The sequence below is a fragment of the Netta rufina genome (assembly GCF_964035555.1).
Source record: "Netta rufina genome assembly, chromosome: 1".
In the NCBI taxonomy this organism is placed as follows: Eukaryota; Metazoa; Chordata; class Aves; order Anseriformes; family Anatidae; genus Netta; species Netta rufina.
This window is the reverse complement of record NC_140123.1, coordinates 135362546-135386686: the sequence shown is the minus strand read 5'-3', so window position 1 is coordinate 135386686 and position 24141 is coordinate 135362546. Positions and strand designations below refer to the sequence as shown.

The following is a 24141-nucleotide window of genomic DNA, read 5'->3' as shown; positions in this document are numbered from 1 at the left end:
TGTACTAAGGCAGAGTCACGTAGAGAGGTGTCTGCTAGAGTTACTAAATTAGTGGTTTCTGCTCAGTGCTTTAAAGGTTTTGCTGCCGTGGGTGGAATCATAGGACCCCATTCTGAGGGCAAGTCTCCACAACAAATATATGTTTCCCTGAGTACTTGCAGCTCACTGTATTACAGGATTTATTTTGTGTGCCTCCCTAGGTAATCTGTCCTCATGCTTTGCAGCTTTCAGGGCATACTCTGTTTGAGGGGGAGAGGCAGGGGCTATGGTGGCTACACCATGAATTCGAATAATGCAGAAGTTCAGATGTCATGCCAGGAGGGTGTAATGGATGAGTTATTGCCCTTTAGGGCCTTGCCCAGTAAGACCGTGCTTGATTTGAAAGTAAGATTAACACACACACAGATACATAAACACACACACACAGGTATGTTAGGGCTGCATCAGATAAATAAATAAATAAAAGTGCTGAGACCCTTCAGCTTCAATGAAAGTGATGACAGAGCAGAAGCAGTCAACACTTAGGTGTAGACCCTGGTTTCTACAGAGATCTTGTGTTGAGATTACCAGACACTGGATTTAAGCAAAAAGTCTGAAAAAAAAAGCATACACTTCTAAGCATCTCATAAATTGCTTTTAACTGCACAAAGTACTGCAGGGTGCATATGAGCACCCCCACATTAAGTTGAATAGCAGCCAGATAAAATATCCTGCATCTTTTGCTGATAATCCTGATGAAAGGAGGCTTATTGTAATAGAGGGAAAATGTAGGAAAGATTTGTAGATCATTATAATTCAGTGACCTGGGTGGGGACATGACACAAACAACATTATTTCATGAATCATAGAAAACTGTAACAGGAAGAGTGGCAATCCTTTCTAGCTTGTTTCCAAACTGGTCATTTCTGTAAGCTAATACAGGCAGCAAAATTTACTATAGAACTGCAGTGCGACAATATAGCTAGGTTAGTCAAAACCTGCTACAGAGGCAAAGATGAAAATATCAGTGTAAAAGCAACAACTGTTTTGGAAAACAGTTCTTTTATTTTCTTGACATAGTTCCTGAGAAGAGGGGGGAAATCCCATTTAGGAGTTTTTCTCAGTATCTCACATATATGGAAAAAAAATCCACAGGTTCGCAGCTCATCTGTTATTTAAAAACATCAATCATTAGAAGGCATGCAATTAACTTTTGAAATCTGGCAACTATGTACTGTCAAGTGTGTATAAATACAGAGTTATTTTTGAAAATAGCCCACACAAAATTGAGATATGATACTTCTATGCCTGACAGGAGGGCACACATTCATACAGATTTACATCAAGATTGTAAGCCATATACAATAAAGCAAATTAATAAATTCAACATGAATAAAGCTGATAAAGTCCTGGTTTTTAAAGTAGATATGGTTATCAAGTCCTTTAATGAGTTACTCTGGGAGAAAAAAAAAATACGTTTAAAAGTTCAGTTACAAGATAGATGCCCAAATATATGGCTGATGTTACAAAGTTTCCTACTGGTTGTTGAAATCTGTTGAATATTTTCTTGATATGAGGGAGAAAAAAAAAAGCCATTGAATTCCCATGCTCACTGTTCTCCGTTCAGGATGTTTTCCTAATATGAGACTGCATCAGGTAGCTACAGCTGTGCACTCCAGGTAGGAATGTGCACTTTGACCCTAAATCTGAGTTGTCTGGGAAATGTAGTTTAGAAATCAGAAAGAGAAAAGGATGGTTTTTGATAGGCTTATTTGCAATTGATGAAATTAATGGTTTATCTGAGATATTATGAATAATACCTCTGAAACCAATAAGATGAAGGGCTAAAGAAGATTCACTTGATTAAGCTGTAGCACCAGTGATACACTGATAAATGAAAGAAGAGTTGTGTACCATTTTATCTATCATTATTGCTTTCTTTCACCCGCTATATTTCTCCCACTTCATATTTAATGAGTATACCTACTATATAACTTTGATGAGTCTCAGCACAATGCCTCATCTTCTTACAATGAAAAGTACCTTTGCAGAGGGTTATCCAAAGAAGGGATCAAAAAGATCTGCAATTTTACATGCACAACTTAGCTGCATCACTAGTATGGATGAAGCTAACACTGAGCAAAGGGACAGATGCAGTGGCAGAAAGAACATAATAAAGTCTGCCAGAATTTCCTACTTGGTAACTTGAGGGTAGGAGTATCTCTCATATTTTTCTAAGAAAGTAATCACTCCCTAGCATTGGTAGAAAAAGCCATGCTCTACAATCTCCTCCCATGATTTGGCACTCAGGCCTCACTGGCCTTACTTACACTGGGATGCTGCCCCAGCGACAGACACTGTGTCTGTTTCACTGTATCTGCACAACAGCAAAGATTTGCCTTAGTGATATTTCAAGTGTTGTACCTGTGATGCAAACAGTAATTTCCATGACATATTTGGAATTTACAGATATGCCATTTCATTTGGATTTTTGTCAGGCTGAACGCAAAGTGTAGGTATGGCTTTAGTCTTCACAGGATGATCATCAAGACATATTTGTATGTTACTCATAGAAGCCAAAAAGAATTCTGCATCAGATGGAGTAACATTACAACAGTAGAGCAGTTAAGAAAAATGACTCCCTCCTGTGGTGGGACAGAACAGGCATGAACCTGTGGATAACATAAATCACAAAAGAGAAAATTACTCCTCAGCCCTGACTTTCGTTTGTTGTATCGTAGGTAGTTGTTGACAAAGACACCTGCAGTGGATCCTAGAAAAATAAAAGAGAAAGGGATTCTCTTTAAATAACAAAAAAAACAACAGTAGAAGTTTGTACCAATTACAGATTAAATTACTGGACTATAAATATATTTCTTTTTGATTCCAGTATAAGCCTTGCTGAACTCAATACTTGGTTTGCATTCATTTGGGCTACCCCAGTGTGGCTACCTTAGACAGACAGCAGACTTTGATTCAGTTAGGTGCTCTTACTCTTTATATTACCTGAAGCAAGGAATGAAAACTATGTACATAGCTTCAAACCCTATGCCTCTGAATTGCTGACCTAAGTAGAAACGTGCAGACTCCTTTTATTAGATGTAAGCATTATGCCTAAAAGGGACCTTGATGCGTGAAGCCTGAGGCAGAATCCTGTACTAGTAAAGAATTTCTTGTAGTTTTTTACCTAACCTGATCTTAAATCTTGTGAAGATTTTTCCTGATTTTTAAACTAATTGTATTTAAATTCTGCTCAGATCCATTTATCCCGTGTGTGTGTACAACAATTTACTACCTTGCTGTATTTTCAATGTGCTTTTGCACCTTTGATGATTACTATCCTCTCTCTTTTCAGTCCATGTTTCTGTAAAATAAACAAGCACAGATGGTTTAACTTTTCTTCATGAATCATATCTTCTACACATCTTCCTGTTGCTCACCTGTAGGTTACCTCCAATTGATCTACATCCTTCTTGAAGTGTGCTGCGCAGGAGACACAGTTCATCCATCACTCTAGCCTTGATGCTGCTTCAGAGAATGACAGGATTGGTTCACATATAACATGTACATCTAACAAGTCAGTTTATTCAGAGAAGTTCTATTTAACATTTTTGCAGTTATATTACATTGCTGGCTTATGTTCTTATGTTCTTAGCTGCTGAATCTTCTTCTGCAGACAGTGTTTTAAGCTAATATAATTGATGCAGATAAGAAGCCAGTTCATGAAATACAGACGAAAGGATCTAGAATTATGACCAGTGCAACAAAGCCAGTAAATACCCACTCAGCGGGGGAGGAGTTAATGAGAGGGTCTGTTAAATCCGTTTTGTGCTGGCATCTCATACACATAATGCATTCCACTCAGACATTTCTGTGGTTTGAACAATTCCTGCCTCTGAAATGTTGGCAGGCTTGGGAATTACAGGAAGACAGACACCTTGAGAGGCAGAACATATTCCAGGCAAGAAGATGTAAAAGAGAAAACAGGAAAAAAAAGGGAGAGAAACAGGGAATAAAAAATGGGGAAGGAAAATAAACAAAAAACAGTGGTAACTAAAGGTATGGAAAAAACTGTTAAGTGTAGTACCAAGTGAGAGAACAACTTATGGTACAATGGGAAGTTTAGTCACTGCATAAGATCAGACTCAACCTTTGACCTTGGTGCAAACTTTCTATCACCAGTAATGAGTATTATGCCAGACACTGTGCCAAATGTGTGCCTCAAGAGCATAAACAGGTTGTAATTTGCATGCCTCTGCCAGATGAGTATCATACCCTCATGCTGAACTGAAGCTCGAAGTCCAGATGATTGGAACAAGCTTGGCATCAGAACCTCACTGAAGGACATATTGAATCTTAAAACCAGCTCTAGAGGTAGATAGTGGGTTCAGTAGTCTCTCAGAAAGGGAGGCCACCTTACACCTAAGAAGCAGTTAAGTAAATGAGGGAAGGAGCCAAGAAAAGACTTAATGAGCAAAATATTAAGGACTGTTAGTAAATGTGTATAGTTAACGCATACTTGTTAAGAATACTTGCCAATTTTATGGCATAAGATCCGTGTCAGAAATGATAACTCTCTCCTTGTCTGTTTCTTATGCTCATTTTTATTCTTTTAGTTCCTTTGCTCTCTTTCAGCCACGTCCTCTTCGTGTTTTCCCTGAGGAAGACTTTCACATGTCTGTGTATCTTAGGTGGGCCTTCATCTCCAACTGTGTGGAGCAACACTGCCAGCCAGTGGCTGCCTGGGATAAACGCGGGCAGATTTCCCTGTGGTTAGCCTTTGGGACCTGGGACAAGCACTCCAGTTACCTGTGATTGATCTGAGCAGTAAGGAAGAGAAAGGTGTGTAAAGAAACCTGTCGCAGAGGCATTATGCCTGCTGCCTGCATTCCCGAGAAATTTCACAAGATTTATTCTGATTTTGAACACCGTGCTTGGAAATGAGCTCCAGGGAAAATGATGTGAAGTGTGACAGACAGTTCAAAATTCCTTTCTCTGGCCACACTGCTCCATTTATAAAGCTTTATATGTGAGCTGGTGTGCAGGTTTTTGCCCCTTAATCCCCTGAGGATTGCTCCCTCATCCTGGGACAGTCTGTTCTCTGTCTGTAAGGCCCTACAGTCACAGTGGTCCAAGTCAGACTAACAGCGCCATGTCCCTTCTGGCACAGATTGGGCAGATTGGGCAATGGAAAATAATGAGATGTATGCCCTGGCAAGTGAATCTTGTTCCTGTTGCCTCCCCTTCTTCTTTTTTTTTTTTTTTTTTTTCCCGATACTTGCCCTTGGGTAACAGCACGCCTGTTAGTTACTGCTGATTGATTAAGCTCTGGGACAAATCCACTGCTGACCACAGAAGGTTGCCCAGGTTCTCCTCCTTACACGCAGGAAAAGCCTTTCCTGTCGAAGGAGTGCGGGTAAACGTGTCTGTGATGGATTGTGAAGACTGATATCCAATAGACCTTTGAAACATTTTACCACGAGCCATTTCATTAAAAGGCTCTGGGGAGGGCTGGCATCAGGCAGCAGTGTGTTACAGGTGACCTTTCCTTCTGCAGGTTTGTAAGAGTGAATGTTACACTTTATCAGCATGTGGCAAACGAGCAGAAAAAATGAATTACTGAATTTTTCAATCGCCTGTAGGAAGCAACCTGCCACACCAATTATTTTGGATGAGTGATAATGATAACGATAATCATTTGCTAATGCCTGTGCACTAAAAGAGCGTTCAGCAAATGGTTTCAATCCACACCTACCAATGCTTCTGTATTTGTGAATATTACCTTACTTTCAAGAAATATTTATCATTACTAAGTTGATATTTGTTTAATATAGTTCAACAAGCTTCACATATTTTTGCCTATAAACTATTTGAATTTCTGAATACTGTGAGAACTACCTGCTTTAATATTCTACAGTGCCGTTGTTCTTCCTTTTTTTTTTTTTTTTTTAAATCTCAGAATTATTAATCTCCATGAATTCTTATTGTTAGCCTAAGATTTCAGCAATAGTTAAACTGATATTTGGAGGAAAGAAAACCTACCATTTATCCCCAGTCCAATTAGCTGATAATAACAGTGAAGTAAGTGTCAAAAATATAAAAACATTTTGTTCTGAAATTGTAACTATATCCAAGGTCGTTTAGACAAAATCTAGCTTGTTTGCTTCTATTGAAACTTCACGGAAACATGACAAAGACTCACCAGTTCAAAGAAGCAGGTGGGATAGGTGACAGGGGAAGGGAAGGGAAGGGAAGGGAAGGGAAGGGAAGGGAAGGGAAGGGAAGGGAAGGGAAGGGAAGGGAAGGGAAGGGAAGGGAAGGGAAGGGAAGGGAAGGGAAGGGAAGGGAAGGGAAGGGAAGGGAAGGGAAGGGAAGGGAAGGGAAGGGAAGGGACCACCAGATGGAATGTATAAGTAATCTTTAGAGAAGAAAGGAAACAATTAATCGTTCTGCCCCTGAGACCCTCACTCTTCCTGATCTCCCTGGCGCCGTGATCGTCCAGCTCCGACGTCAAAGGGGAGCGGGGAGCAGCCGTTTGGGGAGACTGAGGAGCAAAGCAGCTTCTACCGTGCAAAACCCGGCATTTAGGCAGAGGTTTGGGAAGGCAGACGGCGACCTGCAGGGGGGCGGGGGCTCGGGGGCGGTGGCTTCTCCCCGCTGCACCGCCGCCTCCTCCGGATCCCCCGGGTCCCCCAGGCGGCCTGTGCTGTGCTGACAGCGGCCCTGGCTGACCGGGAACCCAGCGGAGCCCCCCGCAGGCTCTTCGGCCCGGCCCGGCCCTGGCATCGGCAGGGCCTCCCGCCGCCCCTGGGTGGCGGTGTTACCCCGTGGGACGCGGTCCCGCACCCGTCCTGCTCCGCGCCCCCGGGGGGCTCGTCCCTTCCTGGCGGGGTGTCGGGGGGGTGGGGGCACGTCGTCTAACACCGGGAAAAAAAGGGGGGAGAGGTACTGGGGAGGCAAGAGGAGGGTGAGCATCGTCAGTGCCCCCGGGGGGATGTCTGGATTAAGTTACGGGGCTGGAGAAATGGTTTTGCAAGGGGAAAATACGGCTTCATCATCTTAAAAAAAAAAAAAAAAAAGTCTGGGAGGAAAAACAAAGGATATTTAAACAGAAAGAACGGGGAGGAATAACTCAGAGTTTTAAAAAGACGAATTATAAACAGCTAAGAGTTAGGAATAAGGGAGCAGAGGTGGTGGGGAGGATGGCTGGGGATGGGGGGGTGCAAAAAGAAGTCGAACTGCAGCGAGAGGCAGCGGCGGAGTAGGACGGGATCGACCGCCTCTGTGTCACCCCGGGGTGGCACCAGGGGCCCCAGATGAGGCCGCTCTCTCTTCCCCTCAGCTTCTGCTTCCCTCGCCCGGAGACCCGCTGGACATCCTTGAGTGCTGCCCCAAGCAGAGCCAGTTTGGGGGAGCAGGGTGGCTATGGGAGGCATCCGAGGATGACCTCCAGTTTCACACTGTGTCACTTCAACCACGACAGCCTGTCTGGGCTTTAAAAAATCCTTTGTTCTCTCCATCAGGATAGATGAAGTTCTGTGTTCAGTCTCTTTTGCTTGCTTGTCACTGCCTGCTTGCCTTTCAGCCCTCACTGGTGTGCGTTTAGCTGTTTCTCTTGAAGAGATGCCTAGAGCTATTGGTGTTTACTGTTACTACATGTATATGTACGCTTGTGTGCAAGTGGGCATAGGTGCACAGGTTTATCCATATCTCTATAATTTACCGCAGCCCACAAGCGTGTATTGAGTGCTATTTAGACATGCGTATGCATGCAGATATATGCCTCCGGACAGACACACTTTGTGTAGTAGACTGGAATAGGTAATTCCACAGAATGCAGGAATAAACTGAACAGCTCTGAAATGAGTGAGAAAAAAAAGGAAGGGAAGGGAAGGGAAGGGAAGGGAAGGGAAGGGAAGGGAAGGGAAGGGAAGGGAAGGGAAGGAGGGAAGGGAAGGGAAGGGAAGGGAAGGGAAGGGAAGGGAAGGGAAGGGAAGGGGAGGGAAGGGGAGGGAAGGGGAGGGGAGGGGAGGGGAGGGGAGGGGAGGGCAGGGCAGGGCAGGGCAGGGCAGGGCAGGGCAGGGCAGGGCAGGGCAGGGCAGGGCAGGGCAGGGCAGGGAAGGGAGGGAAGGGAAGGGAAGGGAAGGGAAGGGAAGGGAAGGGAAGGGAAGGGAAGGGAAGGGAAGGGAAGGGAAGGGAAGGGAAGGGAAGGGAAGGAAGGGAAGGGGGAGGGGAGGGGAGGGGAGGGGGAGGGAAGGGAAGGGAAGGGGAGGGGAGGGGAGGGGAGGGGAGGGGAGGGGAGGGGAGGGGAGGGGAGGGAGGGAAGGGAAGGAAGGGAAGGGAAGGGGAGGGGAGGGGAGGGGAGGGGAGGGGAGGGGAGGGGAGGGGAGGGGAGGGGAGGGGAGGGGAGGGGAGGGGAGGGGAGGGGAGGGAGGAAGGAAGGGAGGAAGGGAGGGAGGGAGGGAGGAAGGAAGGAAGGAAGGAAGGAAGGAAGGAAGGAAGGAAGGAAGGAAGGAAGGAAGGAAGGAAGGAAGGAAGGAAGGAAGGAAGGAAGGAAGGAAAAAGAAAGAAAGAAAGAAAGAAAGAAAGAAAGAAAGAAAGAAAGAAAGAAAGAAAGAAAGAAAGAAAGAAAGAAAGAAAGAAAGAAAAGAAAGAAAGAAAGAAAAAGAGAAAAGCCTTGCTTGACTGTGTCCGAACACAGTAATTTCATGAAGAGCAGTAAACTTAATATCCCAAACTTATGCTAAAATCCAACCATATCCGTTTTTTAAAGGACGGGGAATGTTTACTTGCTTCGGAAAATGAAATCAAATTTAGTGACAGGCGTTTTTAAGTGCACAGCAGGGTTGAACGGCCAAAGAGAATGGCCTGGACACACACACACACTACGTTTTAGGATACAGAGCTATAAGCAACTGGGATTAACGCCTGCCTCTTTATAATTAAAAAAGGAAAATAATAATAATAAATTAACAATGTATTTCGGGGCCAATATATTACAAATGCAGCCTCATTACCATACTAGAGGAAATTAAAAAAAAAATGCTGCAGCTTGAGACGACGAGTCTTTTAGTTCCCTTTTTGGATACATTTCATGTGTTTTCCCAAACACTCAGGCTGAGGGGCATGCCTACTGAAACATAAATACGCACAGAACTCGCACACGCACATACGCACGGACAGATAAGACATGTATTAGATTCTGACACATACAGGGTGGGGGAAGAGCAGGAGAGAGAGAGAGAGGGAGAGAGAGAGAGAGAGAGATCCTCCTACCTGGAGCCATAGATTGCAAGATACGTAGTGTTACCTGGGGAAGTCAGAACAAGTAAAAACACATTGAACTTAAGGGCTCTATGAGGCAGTTGATCAAGATCAGTGCTTGCTCATTTTCTTCCTCAGACTGTCTGTCTTGGGTTTTTGTTTTACCGTTTTGAACAGCTCTTTCTATTTTCCTCCCTCTTTAGCTTTACTATCGGAGCCGGCTTTGGTCACCATGGCTCTGGGAAGAGCTGCTTATCTGCACTTTGTTGATTTTTACAGTTTGGCCGGCTTTGCTTCGGGGCAGCTTCAGAAATGCTCTTGACTGGGATTTAATCGACAAGATCAGTTCCACTTTTTGTGCAGTTTTTATGGCTCAGTCCATTCCCTAGATCATGCACAGAAACTTTCGCAAGTGGATTTTCTACGTGTTTCTATGCTTTGGAGTCATCTATGTCAAACTAGGGTAAGTCCTTTTGCACCACAAACCTTGTCTTTTGGGTCACGTTAGCGCGGAGCAAGCGCAGCCGAAAGAAGAGAAGCGACCGAGCGACAAAAGGACGGGAAGCGATCGTGTCTCGCCGCCGGGACCCCGGGGCAGGGTCGCGGTGCGGGGCCCGGTGGCGGCGGGGTCGCTCCGGTGTCGCGGAGCCTGGAGGGAGCCGCTCACCGGGGAACGCCGGATCCTCGTGTTTTGCACCGCTCAGCCGGGCTTCGGTATTAGCTCTGGCTCACGGTACCCTCGGAGCCAAAAAAAAAAAAAAAAGCCTGACAGAGTTAACTCAGCCGCTGCTGATGAGACAATAGAGCGGAGCTTAAGTATTAAAAAGGAGAAAGGGGCGGGAGGAGGGGATTTGTTTTATGCAGGCCTAGACACAATTTGCGCTCCTAACCATCACGCCAACGTTGTGAAATTAACTTGACAACTGCTCCGGCTGCCTCCGCATCCCGGCGGTCGGCCGGACTGGGATGGGGGGGGGGGGGGGGGGGGAAGGGAAGGGGGGCGCCGGCAGGGGCGTCTCGGGGGAACCGGGGGGGACCGGAGGACCGGGGGGGCCCTGCCAGCGCTGCCGGGGATCTCGGCGGTGTCTCCGCGTTGCTGGATGGCAGCTGCCGATTCGGCGCTGTGATTTCAGTCGCTAAGTTTCTCCCTCTGCCTCTCCCCCTTTACCTGGGTGCCCTTATTAATATTGCTCGTCGCAGTAGGCTGACTTGAGTTGAATTTCACATTCCTGAGCCCCAGCCGAGTCCTTACCTGTCGAGCTACAACCTCTTTAAAGATCCTGTCTTTGCATAGCTGTGGGATTTTTTTTTTTTTTTTTTTTTTAATGATCAAGAATGCATAAGGTGAGTTGCAATCCGAAAACGCTTGCTTCCCGCCTTGAAACCAACACGGGAAAGAAGGGGCAGCTCGCGTGTGTGTGTGTGTGTGTGAAGGGGGAGCACGTCCCCGGGGAGTCAGGCCAGAAGCACGGAAAGGGCCGGCAGGGACAAGCACGGAGCCGGCCGCCAGGACCCTCCGGGGTCGCGCAAAGCTGTCGCCCGCTGCCACCCCCCGTCCCCTCCTCGGCCACCCCCCCCGAGCAAAACGGGCGGCGGCGGGGAGGAGGGTGCCGGCGAGGCAAAAGAGAGGCGGTCTGCAGCGGGGGGAGCGCGGGAGCCGGTTGCACGATTTGGGGTGGGGGTGGGGGGCCGCTGAACCAGGCTGCAAACGGGATCAGAAGGAAAGCGGTGCCCCCGCCGCCCGCTGCTCCTGCCCGGTCCCTCCCGGCCCGGCCCTGCCCGGAGGGTCCCCAGCAGGTTGCATTCACCTTCGCTCGCCCATCTGGCTAGCCACCTAATTCGTGGCCCGGGCAGTGCCGCAGGGCTCCCAGCCAGTCCTCACGGCTGCAGGTGCCCCGGAGGGGCTCCCCGCGGAGCCTCGGGGTGCGGGCCAGGCCGGGTACCTGCACCGCCGTCCTCCTGATCCTTCTGAATCCACCCAGACGGGGCGCCCCGTCTGCCCCGGTAGCTGACCGGTAGATTCGGTGCAAAGGCGTCCCTCGCGGAGGAGCAGACGAGCTGAAAGAAAAGGGTTTGCAGAAGGAGGGGTAGTGCTAGCGCTGTTCGCTTTCACTGCGGTTTTAGTCGTAAAGGAAACAGAAGATTGGGCACGTGTTACAGTCTGGAAGGCAGATTTCTTTTCGAAATTGATTGTGGCTGTTTTAGAAGGGGATTCGTGAGGGAAAAAAATCGCAAGAATGCTGTCGAACAGAGCCTGGAAATAAAATTGAGTGGAGGGCAGGAACAGTAAAAGCCCTTACAGAAACCCCATCAGATCCATCACCGTGCCTGTAAGGCGATGAGAATACTTCATTTTCCCTGAACAATGGGAGAGAAATTTGCTCTGAGATCCTGGGCTACTTCTAGGCTAGGCATGTGGAATGCAATTATTTCCTCTTTCATCAGCCACTGGAACTACCATTTTGTTGAAACCATATCCTCTAAGCGTAATGATACCTTTCCTAGTGAGCTCTGTGCGTAGCAAAGGCGGGGGGGGGGGGGGGGGGGGGGGGCGATGAAGTGAGATAAAACACGGTTTGCCTCCCCGTGCCTTAGGTTTAGTTTGCAGGGTGAAGGAGAGATGGAGGTAGCAAAGAGCTTGGCTCATGCAGTTACGTTATTTGCCACCGAGCACGTGTTCTTGTCTTAATAAAACGTGATCAGAGCTGGGCTTTCTGGCTGGACAGGGGCGAAGGGGAGCACGAGGGGAGGGAAAACAAGACAATGCCTAGCTGCTGAGCTGCGGGGCTGCTGCTGCGGCACGGCAGGGTCCCAGCGGCGGCTTGGAGTGGAGAAGCCGCTGTCTCCAGTACGGAGGAAGGAGCGAGACCCCACTCAGGTGGTCCTCCCTTCCGCCATTCCTCCCTCCATCCCTCCTCCATCACTCCCTCACACGGAATTCCCGTTCTTCCCACTTCCATTTTGCATTCCCCAGTATGCTTCTGGCCGTGTCGAGCCTTGCTCCCGCACCGGCCGGCACAGGTGAGGGGAGTGAAGCCGCGGTGACCAGCAGCCCCCCTGCCCCCCGGCGCGGCGGAGGTCGCTTCTCGCCGTTGCGCCGTGCAGCCCCCCTGGCTTCCAGCATCTAGCGGCGAAAACAGAGGCAATCAAACGGCGACCTCGGCTGGCAACTGGATTGAAACAGACATGTTTCCTGCGAAGATCGCAGAGCAGCCAGCTCCAGTTTAATTAATAAATGCGTCGGAAGTTCAAAATCGCAGCTGTGCCACAGATGCAAGTCGCAGCGGATGCTCTGGGGATGAGTGCTGGGACCCTCTGGAAAGACGGAGCCGCTGGCAGTGCCCAGATCGGGGCTCGGGGGGCAAGCCCCCCGTGTTCCCCGTCGTCTTTCCTGGACGGATAGAAGGGGGGCAGCCAGTGGGAGCGGAGAGGATGCCCGCGGGGAGGAGGCCGAGGTGCGGCTCAGGGTGTGCAGCAGGAGGGAGGCAGGAGCTGGCCCTGCCCGGGGAGCAACGGAAAGCTTGACCCGGCGGCTCCTGCCCCAAACGCCAACGAAATCCCGCTCCCCTCTGAGCCTCCCCGCCCCTGGGCGCAGCCTCGACGGCAGCCACCATGAGGGAGGCAGCGCCGGAAGTCCCGGAGAGGTCTCGGGAGGAGACGAGAGGGCTTCAACCGTGGCCCCCCGGCCCCCCGCCACGATGCCTTTGGCTATGCTGCCACAGCCAGCCCGTCGTCGGGTCGCGTCAAGGGACTCATCTTTGACCCCCTTCTTTTCCCCTGCAATAGACTTGCAGCTCTGTGAGGTACAAGAAATACCTGGTTAGGACCTGAAAGAAGTCCAGTGAGTTGCCTGCTGGACGTGCGGTCAAAGCTCTTTCCGTCTTCTGACGTGCTCTTCTGCCGGACACTGCAGGTTTTGGTGTAAGATAGAAACAGCAGCTGGGAATACATAAAAGAAAGAAAAGGGAAATACTTTATTCATGCTTGCTCTGCTTCATCTGCCTTCCATCGCTCCGTGCCGGCAACCATTTCGGTGCCGTCCTGCCCTTATTTTGTCCAAAAAACACATGTTTGAGGGAGAAGAAATGACAGATGCTGAAATGCCCGTATTAGGGGCTACCACCAGTACCAGCTCCTAGAGTGCCACACCATTTTATGTGGGTTGTATTCGGCTTAACAAGTCGGTTTATTCGACAAAACAAGTGCACTTCTCGCTATTCCAGACTGCCGTATATATAGATACAATTTGCAGAGAATTTAACGCGTTATTGTTATCACCGGCATCATTGCTATTAATTTTCCGACGTAATAATCGGCCCGCGTTTTTAGCGAAAAGAATTATCTTCCCAAAATGAATCGGCACGATTTGGTTGATTTTATAAGACTTTCCTCCGTCTACACGACAAAGCTATCTTCCTCCCAAAGCTGTGCAGAAGGGCAAAGCGTCTTCGTTTCATCCGGGCTGGCTTTCATCCCTGCCAGCCTCACTTCGAAATTTTCCAGCGTTTACTTTTCATTTTTAGAATTCACTTTCTTCCCTTCCTTCCCCCGCCAGGCACATATTTAAAAGCACATTTTAAAATATATCTGAAGCCAAGAAAATGCTAGAAATAACCCATCAAAAATCTCTCCCCGTTCTCCCAGCTCGCGCTCAGCTCTGCTGCCCCAGCCACTTCTTACGTCTGAGAGGGGCAACGGGCATCACGAGAGATACACAGCTATATGTTTCTCTCTCTATATATGTGTAGACAGATGCACACACACACTTAAAGAAATAAATACGACAATTTCAGAATCTTAAAGAATTACAAATAAATAAGATTATTCTCGGATGTAAGTAATTGAGAGGCTTAAACTTATGTCCCTCATTAATCGAGAGTAGCGTCCTCCAAATGACGCTCACTGTACCAGCGCATGCATTATTCAACTTGTAGATGAAAGTCGTTAAATGAAACAAACCCCCGAGGAGACTCTTATCGGATATTCGGCGGGAAACACCGTTTTTACACCAATTCTACACTCGCGATTCCATCTGAAGGCTTATTTCGTTGTGCCGCAGGGACAGCTGCACCCATGTGCCAGGACTGGTTAACTCGAGGAGGTGTATCCGGGGTGTCTGGGGTAGCTCTCGGCCAAGAAAGCTCCTTCGGTCGTTACGCAATTAACCCGAGACGAACATTACAAACGCTACAGACCAAGAAGACTTAGGAGCCCAGTTCTTTTTCGCTCCGGCTGCACTTCAGCTAAACTCGCCGCGGCGCACAATTCTCTTCGGGGCTTCGTTTGGAGACCCGAAGCCCACGTCCCTCCAGCAGGCTCCCATCAGCGGGACTTTGTTTCCTTACCCGAAAACCAGATGAATCCAGGGCTCCGTGGGGCGAGGGGCTCCCGCTGGTGGCAGCAGGGTCGGGGCGAGCTGCCCCGGCCCGGGGCCCGAGGGGCACGCAGGGGAGAGGGGGCTGATTCGCCGGCAAAGCGCCTAGCCCGCCCTGAATCCTCTGGGAAAGAAGGAGGGAAGGGGAGAGGCGGCAGCTCTGCCCCCGGGGGCTGCGGAAGAGGTTCCCGGCCGGCCGGGCGCTGCGGCCCCCGCTCGCCCCCGTCCCCCGGCTGCTGCCCACCCGTCCTTTTCCCCCTTCTCTCACGCCAAAGCCAGCCCCGCCAGGAAGCTACGAGTGTGCATGTCTTTATTTCTCAGGCGGGCTACGACAAAGTGCTTTTTTTTTTTTTTTTTTTTTTTTTTTTTTTTTTAACAGAGGTCCTCCCAAAATCGGAGCTTGATTTGCAACAGCAGGGGCAACAAGAGCCAAGAGCGCTCCGGGGCTGGAGGGGACGGCGGAGCCCTTCGGGGGAGCTGGGGCAGCCACCCATCATAAAGCAATTAACCGGGAGCTGCCGGCTCCTCCAGGACGTCTCCGAGCCAGAGCCCAAGAGCTGCCTTCCCCGAGGCACGAAGCGAGCCGCCCCAAAATGCAGCGCTTAGCGGGTGGGGACCGCTCCGAGAGCTGGGCGTACGGACAGGGCTGGCCCGGGGAGAGAGGGTGCATTGCAGTCCGGGCGACATCCGTGTCTCTCCATTGTCATCCTCTCCTTTAAAAAAAAAAAAAAAAAAAAAAAAAGAGGGAGAGAGAGAGGGAGAGAAAAAAAGTAGGCGGATTGCAGTGACTGACTGCCCAATGGCAGCCCCGAGTCTCAGGAGAGTTGCAGAGAGAGAGAGAGAGAGAGAGAGAGAGAGAGAGGCACTTTCTGCCATCCAAATCCCTTAAACCATCCTCATTCCAACACGAGAACCCACTGTAACAACTTCCAACCACTGAGACATGACAGGCAGGAGCCCAGAGGCAGCAGCAGCAGCGAGAGCAGCAGCAGCAGCACGTACTCTGCACAGAGAGCAGCATTAGCACCAGGGGAATACTAGACACAACAATACAAACAAACAAACAAACAAACAGACAAAGCCCCCCCAAGCCCAAGGGACTGGATTCCAACTCAGATTCAAGCCACAGCTGACACCAAAAAGGGTGGGGAGTTACGACCAGGGGGGGCCAGAAAGGAATAACCAAGGAAGCGAACTCCAAGAGTGTAAACGGGATTCAGCCATGATCCTTTTTTCATCTCGCAGTGTGTTACTCTCAGTGTATTACCCTCAGATTTTCCTCATCCTTACCAGTGGGAGTTACCTGTAAGTGATCCAGATTTTTTTTTTTTAATTGTTATTTTTTCCAAATACCGTTTGAAATGCCCCCGCTAGCTACCTAGGGGCAATGCAAGCAGAGGGAGCCGGGACAAGCCAGCCAGCCCGGGCGGCGGCAGCTCCGCGCAGAGCGTGGTGGTGAGGATGATGATGATGATTGATGATGATGTTGGTGGTGGTGGTGATGGCGGCGGAGCTGCTGGCGGTCGGGCTCCGGCAGGGGAAGGTGCACCGCCAGGTAACTCCCGGGGCTGCCCCGGCGGGGCCGGGACCCTGCGCGCCCCTCCGCGGGGCAGTGGCACCGGGAGGGCGGCGGGCACGGGGCGCGGAGCGGAGCGGAGCCGAGCGGCGTCTCCCCGGGGCCTTCGAGCCCGACTCCTCCTCCTCCTGCCGTAGAGGAGACGGCCACGGCTCCGTGCTCGCCAGGGGAGACCCAGCCCGCAGCCCGAGGGGAGCTGCGGCCGCGCTGCGCGGAGGCGCAGGCTGGCTGGGTGCTTTTGCTCAGGAGGGATCTGCAGTCCCGCAGTTAGAGCTGGCTCCAGGACCTTTTCCTTGTGAGGAAGGGGGTGGAGGTAGGGGTGGGGGAAATGAGAGTCGGTGGGTGGGACTGCAAGGAGTTTCGGGCTCGGTTTTTTAATATCTATATCTGTATCTAACTTTGCGGGGGAGAAGTAGCGTACAGGCAGCTACGTGCGGGCTGCGGGGAGCGGCGGCCGCCGCGCTGCTGCGGGTCCCGGGCAGGTCCGGGACGCCGGCCGGGGGGGCCGGGGCTGCGGTCCCCGCACCGACCCGCCGCCGTGCCCGGGAGCCCGGCCGGGGCTGCGCTCCAGAGCCCCGAGGGGCTGCTGGAGGGGCTGCCGAGAGCCCTCAGGCGAGGCGCGCCCACGTTTTGGGGCAGCAGCGGGGACAGGAGGGCGCCGGGGGCTGGAGTAGCTGGTGTAGCGCCCGGACCCGCTCCCTCCCTTGAGCATCCCTCCCGGCGCGCCCCTCCGTGCGGGGCGCCGGGCTCGGGGGGGGCCCAGGGCTAGCTCTGAGGCGGGCAGGTCGCCGGCTGTGCCCGGGGAGTCGCCTCGGCTCCCGCCTGCGCTCGGAAGAGGCTGCTTCGGCGTCACCTCCTCAAATCCCCCCGGCTGCAGGGGCCGGGAGGATTTCTCTTCTATCCCACCCCCGCGGCGAGCACAGATCTCTGTTCCACGGCGGGTGCAAAATTGGAGCTCCTACCCCTGAGTTGCATGTGGCTTTTCTTTCTTTCTTTCTCTCTTTCTTTCTTTCTTTCTTTCTTTCTTTCTTTCTTTCTTTCTTTCTTTCTTTCTTTCTTTCTTTCTTTCTTTCTTTCTTTCTTTCTTTCTTTCTACCTATCCATCCATCCTATCCATCCTATCCATCCATCCCTCTGACTATTTTTCTTTCTGTGCATGCAGGCAAGCAACACACATGCACATAAACCAGCACGTGTGCGTGTGTTCTTCCGTGTGCATATTTTTTTTTTTTTTGTGGGTTATAGAAAAATATAGCCCACCGCTAGGCAAAAAAAAAGTAGGAATAAACACAGACATAAAAAGAAACTAAACGCCTATTTCTGTATTCTTAATTCTTAATGAAATGCACATGCCTTGGCTACCGATTTTTAAAGGCGCTTGATTTATGGAGCCACGTTAGGTTTAATTCGGTGCGATGCTACTGATTAGACCAAACAGCCTGCTTCTCTTTCCAGACGGGATGAGTCTGCTGGTAGGTGACCCAACAGCCCGTGAAAAAATTGCAATGCCATCTTCTTTTTTCAAACAGGAGGAAGGAGTCGTGATAAATAAATAAATATACCCATTTAATATAAACGTAGCCATATTTTTCTCAAAACCGTAGGAAATTACTATCCTACAAAGTTTGCCTTCTATAAATAATTCAAATCTTGAAACAAAAGTTTTAAACCGCACACCAGATGCTGGCATGCTAGTGGTTTCCCTTGCTGTGTGACATAATTATAAGGTCCGAAAGCAAAAGCTATAGAAGTATAATAATAATACTAAGGCGACTGCTGAGGGGAAATACAAGGGGAGCAATGCCTGCTTTATTTAGAGCGAACCGCTCGGGGATCTTTTGAGCGCTGCCCTGCGACAAAGCGAACTTGTTGCGGGGAAATAATGCTGCCTCGGTTCATCCCGCCGGCGGCAGGTCACTGGCAGCTGGACCCGCGGAGCCGGAGCCGCAGGGACTATTGCAGTCCAGCAGAGCAGAAGGGAAAGGGATCACGAGGTGAAAGCCAACAAAGCGCAGCCCCAAACCAGCGCGGACGTCCCTCCGGCCATCCATCACCCCGCGGGGACGCAGCCGCCGCCTCCCACGGGCCCCGCTCCCCCCGGCCCCGCTTCCCCCGGCTCGCCTCATCCCCAGCCCCTCTCCCTCCATACCTTCTCCCCTCGGCCCCCCTCCCCTAGACCCCTCTCTCCCCGGCCCCGCTGCTAACCCCCAGCAGCCCGGAGCGAGCTGGGCACGCTGCGAAGCTTCGCCTCGCTCCCGCTTGGAAGTGAAAAGAAAGAGGAGTTATTTCAGTGCTTAATGGATAGTAGCCTAGAGAACTTGCGGTGTTTATTTTGTGGGTAAATATACTCCTCAGGCTTACTAATGGTAGCTTTTGAAGATTAAAGCATAGTAGAGCCTGTTCAAGCATTATCTTCTGGTGTCTGGTTCTGCTACCCTCGCTCTCTGGAGGGGAGGATGCTTCCCAGGCTGCTATTTACTAAACTCCCATGGACTGTCAATGATTATGTTAATTGTGCCCGAGATCTCTATCATCTCTTGGCCGTGCGAGCAACAATTCGTTTTCCGAGCTGCTGGTACTCAGGGGATAAAGGCAAAATTCACGAGGGCAATTTGCAGCGCACGAGCAGAGGGAGAGCACCGCGTCTGTGCCGCGCCTGTCCCGCTGCCTGCGAGCCGGGCACAGCACGGGTCGGCACGGCTCGCGTGTTTTGCCAGCACGGCTGTAACACACAGCCCGTCCTGGTCAAATGCAATTTTGAAAAGCGTGCAAGCAGAAAGGCACCCAAGGCCTCGGTGCTAAGCGTGCAATGTCCGGGAGAAGACACGCAGATTTAAAGAACAAACTTCTTTATAAAGTCGATTTCTGTACTGTGAACATGCTATCTGCTAAAGCAATCTTTTCCGGCGCGCTCACCTACTAACCTCTGGCCCTCTGAGACACTGTAAACATTTTTACAACCAGAAGCAATTAGTGTCTGACTTTTTGGAAAAGAAAACCGACTTCAGGTAGAACGGCTGGTAGTAGGGTGACTGATACATGTTAATGCACTGGACATACGTTGGTAATCCAATTACATATTTAAAGTATACAACTGACATTTAATAATATCGATGTAATTAGTATAAATGTCTTAAAACAGGATTAGATATAACACGGTTTGGCACCGTTTCTCACAGTGCGTGTTTAAGTGCACGTGTCTGTATGCATACATGTAATTAGCTTTTGAAAAAGACGGGGCTGTTCTGGCTTTACATTTGTGTATCGCCTTCACTGTTCATCTTCTTCAGGGTTGGGTGCATTCACTAGCAACATGAGAGTGTTTTTAATAAGCTTATTTTGGGGATTATCTGCTGGTACATAGAGTTAATTCAGTTATTTGCTAAAAAGTGATTGGGAATAACTTGTAAGAGAGTGTGTATGTACAAGGTAATAGCAGCATAAACCTTCAGAGCAGCTAAGCATTCTGACACCACAGTATAGCAAATAATTTTTATTAGCCAGTAGGTATTACTGGCAGATTATGAAATATAGGAGAAAAATGCCTTTGTATGTTTTGCGTCTGTTCTGCTGATGCTGTCACGTCCTTATAATTCCACTTCCTTTACAACAGGGCTTCTCCATGCTTGTGGGAAGTGGGTTAGAGGGAGCATGTATTTTTCACATGCTTACAGGAAAGTACTCATGCCTAATCCCTAAAGATTAGGATTGCTAGAGATGGTCCCTGAAAATTTTCTCTTAATCTGGGCAGTGTAGGAGGGAGCTACACAAACACAGAAGAGCAAGCCCGCTCTGTGTTGCAGCTTCTTCAAGAGGAGCCCACTCTTCCCATCCCAGTGAGATCAGAGCTATGTTGACCTCTGTGATAAAACTTGTTATTGGAATGGGATTGTCTCTGGCCCAGTCACTGGACTGTGGTGTTAATCTGTTGTTTCACTGCTCTCGTGCCTTGTTCATCTTTTTGCTGAGGCTGTGTATACTTTGGGGCAAGCTCGCTCTCTCAGCCTCTATTTGTGCAGCATCCAGTGTGCAAAGAGAGTTCTGGTGGGATCTTTAGATTCTCCTGTTCCATAGAACTTCATAATACTCATTTATAAGAGGATTTGGAATAGGACTACAACTTTATTTTGCCTCCACAGATGTGTTGGCTTAGATACAGAAGAGGTGAACTCCCAAATTATATTGACTATTTTTTAGGATCACCTAAACCACCTTTTCTTTTGCTTAGGAGAAACAAGAAAAATAAAGAAGATTTGCATGCTGTGCTGCCATAATCACTGTAAGATTGGTTTACCTGTCTGATAGAGGCTATTTCCATCTGTTGAAGCTGCCACACAAAGATAGAAAAGTGACTGTGATATAACTTCCTAGTAGCTTTAGAAGATCAAGTCTACCATTTCTCCAAGACACCCAAACTAAAATTCCCTGTCTAAAACTATAGGACTCTGGTAAACATGCCACCCTTCTTCCTGTTTTGTCTAGGCCAAACACTGGATATCCCTGAATTTAAATGCAGATGGATGTAGCCCCCATTCTCAATAGTTTGTGGCAAGCAGGTTCTGGGGATTAGATTTCTAGCACCCTTTAAATTTTAAAAACTCATGACAAATAATTATAAGGAAAGGTGGTAGCATCTAGAATTTGTAGAATGACAGCCTGCAATTATTACATGTGTTGCATTACTAACACAATATTACCATTGGATATAAAGCATCATTAAATATGCAGATGAGCAGGTCAGGTTTAAAGAAGATATGCTAGCATATTAAAGAACAAGGCTAATCCCTCAGAAAACAATCTTTCAAAGGAGGTGTTAAAAAGCCAGAGAAAGAAAGCTGCAATTATACTGCTAGACTGACAAACACATTTTATGCAATGGAAAAAATACACCGTGTGGACCTGGCAATATGGCACGGTAAAGGTAGAATGGTGCCAAGTGTTTTCTTAGTGCATGCAGCTGTATAATTTGGGCTGAAATACTGTCAAAGGGATTCCCCAAAACACACCTTAATGCTGTTGTGCTCCCAGGTTGCTACAAACAGCAGGAAGCTGGGACCAGCTCTAGATCAAAGGTGTTCTGCAAGCATGCTGACACCAAGCATTACAGAACTGTTGCAAGGGTGATTTCTTCAGCCCATAACCTTTGCACATCATTTAACCCACAGTGGATTCTCACCAGTGTTTTTCACATACGTTGGCAAAACACATCTACCTGCTTGCTACCTGACAGCTGGCTTTTTGCAGCTCTAGGTCATATGCTTGACTCTTCTCATTATTTTTGTTCCTCCCTCCTTAATGCTTCATTGCCCTCCTGTACAGCATTGCCCCAACCTGTCCCAGTTCAGGCACACAACTTTTATAGTATGGCAGTAGTACCTACACGGAAGAGTTGTGTGGAAACCAGCCAGGCCTCTGGCCATGAGAACCATGACCAAAATATCAGTGCATGAAAGCAAAATATCCTTGACTTCTGGAATTTTTCTGTGTATGCAGGCAAAGAGCTGAATGAGCTTGTCACTGAAAGATGTGGATTTACAAGCCCAGAATTACTTGGGAAGCTAAGAAAGATCAGGAACTCAGGCATGCTCTGGAAGAAAAGTCAGGGAAAGAAGGTTCTTCAAGAATATCCGTCAGTCCTTTAAGGATTATTAGCACCTTCTCCATCTCTTTTACTTTCCCTTCTGTCTTGCCCCAAATGTAACATTTTCCTGACATGACACATTTTCCCTCCTTTGTGGAAAAAAATGCATAGGACTTGGTAGCTGCTTCAAGATAGCTCCTATATATTAGTTCTTGCTAAAATACATGCATAAGGAGCTCTGCAAATACTTCAGCTGGTGCAAATGTGACAAAATTTTAGCTACAGAGACACAAAGGATTTTCTTAGTAGAGTTCTCTATCTACATGCGATGTATTTCTGTGACTTCTCTTTTCTGTTACTGCCTGAATGCTCTTAGGACAAACCTTTATCCAAAGCACGGAATTGCTTTTTTCCACATTTCTCTTAGGCTTTGTTTCCCCTTTAAAGACAGTTTTCTCAACAGTCTGAGGAAGCTGCAAGCTAGCTATCTTTTTCAGTACTAGCAGAGTATAGACAGTTTCTGCAAAGTTAAGATAGCTATGGCCAATGTCATCGCTTTCATAAAATAAATAAATATTAGTAATAATAATAAAAAATCTTTCTTCCACTAGGATTCGACAGCAAGATAATTATTACCTGTTAAATATTTTATGGCCAATCACACTTTCTTTAGAAAGTCTGATGGCAGGCTAGATTAGAGAGCTATTGCATCTTTTTCTGGAAATAACTTTAAAAGTGGATACAATTTGTACCCACGTTGTAGCTACAGTTTTGTACATCTATTTTCTTCTCATCCTATGCCTGTGTATCAGATCTCCCTCATGGCAAAAACCCACAAAGGACAAAATTCACATTTATGCAAAAATCCCACTTAATCATCATGGTGACATAGTCTTTGTTCCAGCTCTTTGTCCAAAGTCAGATTTCATCCTGAGTTCCTAACTAATTAGGAAAAAGGACATCCAGTGGTATAGCAAGTGTGCAACTGTGGACAAAATTAACATGTGGCAGAATAATTTTCCCCAGTGAAGTGGCAGCAAGTCCACTGGTACTGTGTCCCAGATTGCTTGCCTGAGGTAGAGCCACTCCGCTGCTAGGTGGACTTTACTGGCAGATTTGTGGTTTCGGCACAAAGCATAAAGATAACACTGATGATTTGCCTCTTCCTCCAGAACATACCTAGAACGCACAACAAAAGTGTTTTCTTCTGGATGGCCACCACCAGAGGTTTGTGTAGCATTTTCGAAAGCTCCTATATCTTGTCTTTTCAGCATGAAGGCCTACGCCTTCTCTCCCCTGGGGTTGCATCTGCAATCCAGTAGTTTAACAAAGCAGAAGCAGCTGTGATGAAGCTGTGGTGCAAGTGAGAGGAGAACCAAGCCCAAAGTCAGCATGAGGCTTGTTCTCCCAGCATCCCTTCTTCTGCAGCCTTGACACAGGCATGCAGTATTTCACAATTTGAAGGGAATGCGGCCATACTTCCCAAGAACATACAGCAAAAGCAATATTAACAGGAGGCTATTCCTCTATATCAGACAAAACCCAAAATCAGTTCTATGGACTATTGAAGGAATCATTACGGCCTCTGGTGCCAGTAAGAGCTGACATAAAAACATTATTTATTTTTTTTTAGGGGAGAAGCACTTCAGAAATACTGCAGCATTTGCTTGTTGTGCGCAAGGCACTGTGGGGCAGCCCAGCTTTCAAGCCTGGAAGTAAGAATAACTCATAAAGATATAAACCACTGTCTGCCTGCAAGTAGGACCTGGAAAACAATTTGAGGTGTATTTAATTTAAAACTATTTAAGTGTGGCTGTTCTGGGCCTGGATATCATAACCACCCTCCTAATCTGGCTGAAGTGAGACATAATTATAAAATGTGACTAATATTTAGTAATAGTTGCTTTCATACAAGGGTTGTAAGTGAATTAATTCTCCCAGTACTCAAGTGAACTGGGCAAGGATCATTTCACTCACAGCTGGGGCAGAATGTGGCAGCTGCCAGGCAGCACATGTCAGAACTGTGAGCACATGGGGGCCAGCACTGGCCCTAACATCCCCCACAGCAATGCAGGAAAGCATCTGCAAAAGCCCAAGTGCATCTCTAACTGACCTAGACCCTGGCCAGAGCAGTGGGGTAGCCCCGCTAAAGATGAGGCTTTTCTGTGGTGGGGTTTGCTCTGTGGTGATGACAGAGGAGGTCTGAGACTGGAGGAAAACCTCAGATGCTGAATGGCCTGACTTCTGTCAGTTTCTGCCTCATTTTCTCATAGCTTTAACAGGGCAATGACAGTGCTGGCATGGCACGGAGGGAGGGGAGGAAAGCAAAAGCTGCCACAGCACTTTGGAAATGGAAAATGCAGTGTA

General features: G+C 48.4%; 1 protein-coding gene across 2 annotated transcripts in view; it reads left to right on the top strand.

Moving 5' to 3' along the window:
- Nucleotides 1-9635: 9635 nt before the first annotated feature.
- Nucleotides 9636-24141, top strand: part of WNT7B (Wnt family member 7B) — a gene marked incomplete at both ends in the record, with an annotated part of 92537 nt that continues 78031 nt past the window's right edge. The window contains one exon of one of the 2 annotated variants that reach the window (XM_084300669.1): nt 9636-9706. In XM_084300669.1, the coding sequence (XP_084156795.1) occupies nt 9636-9706 (71 nt within the window). Of the gene's footprint in view, nt 9707-15839; nt 15923-24141 lie in introns of those variants that run through there. The other variant, XM_084300668.1, reaches the window with a different exon arrangement.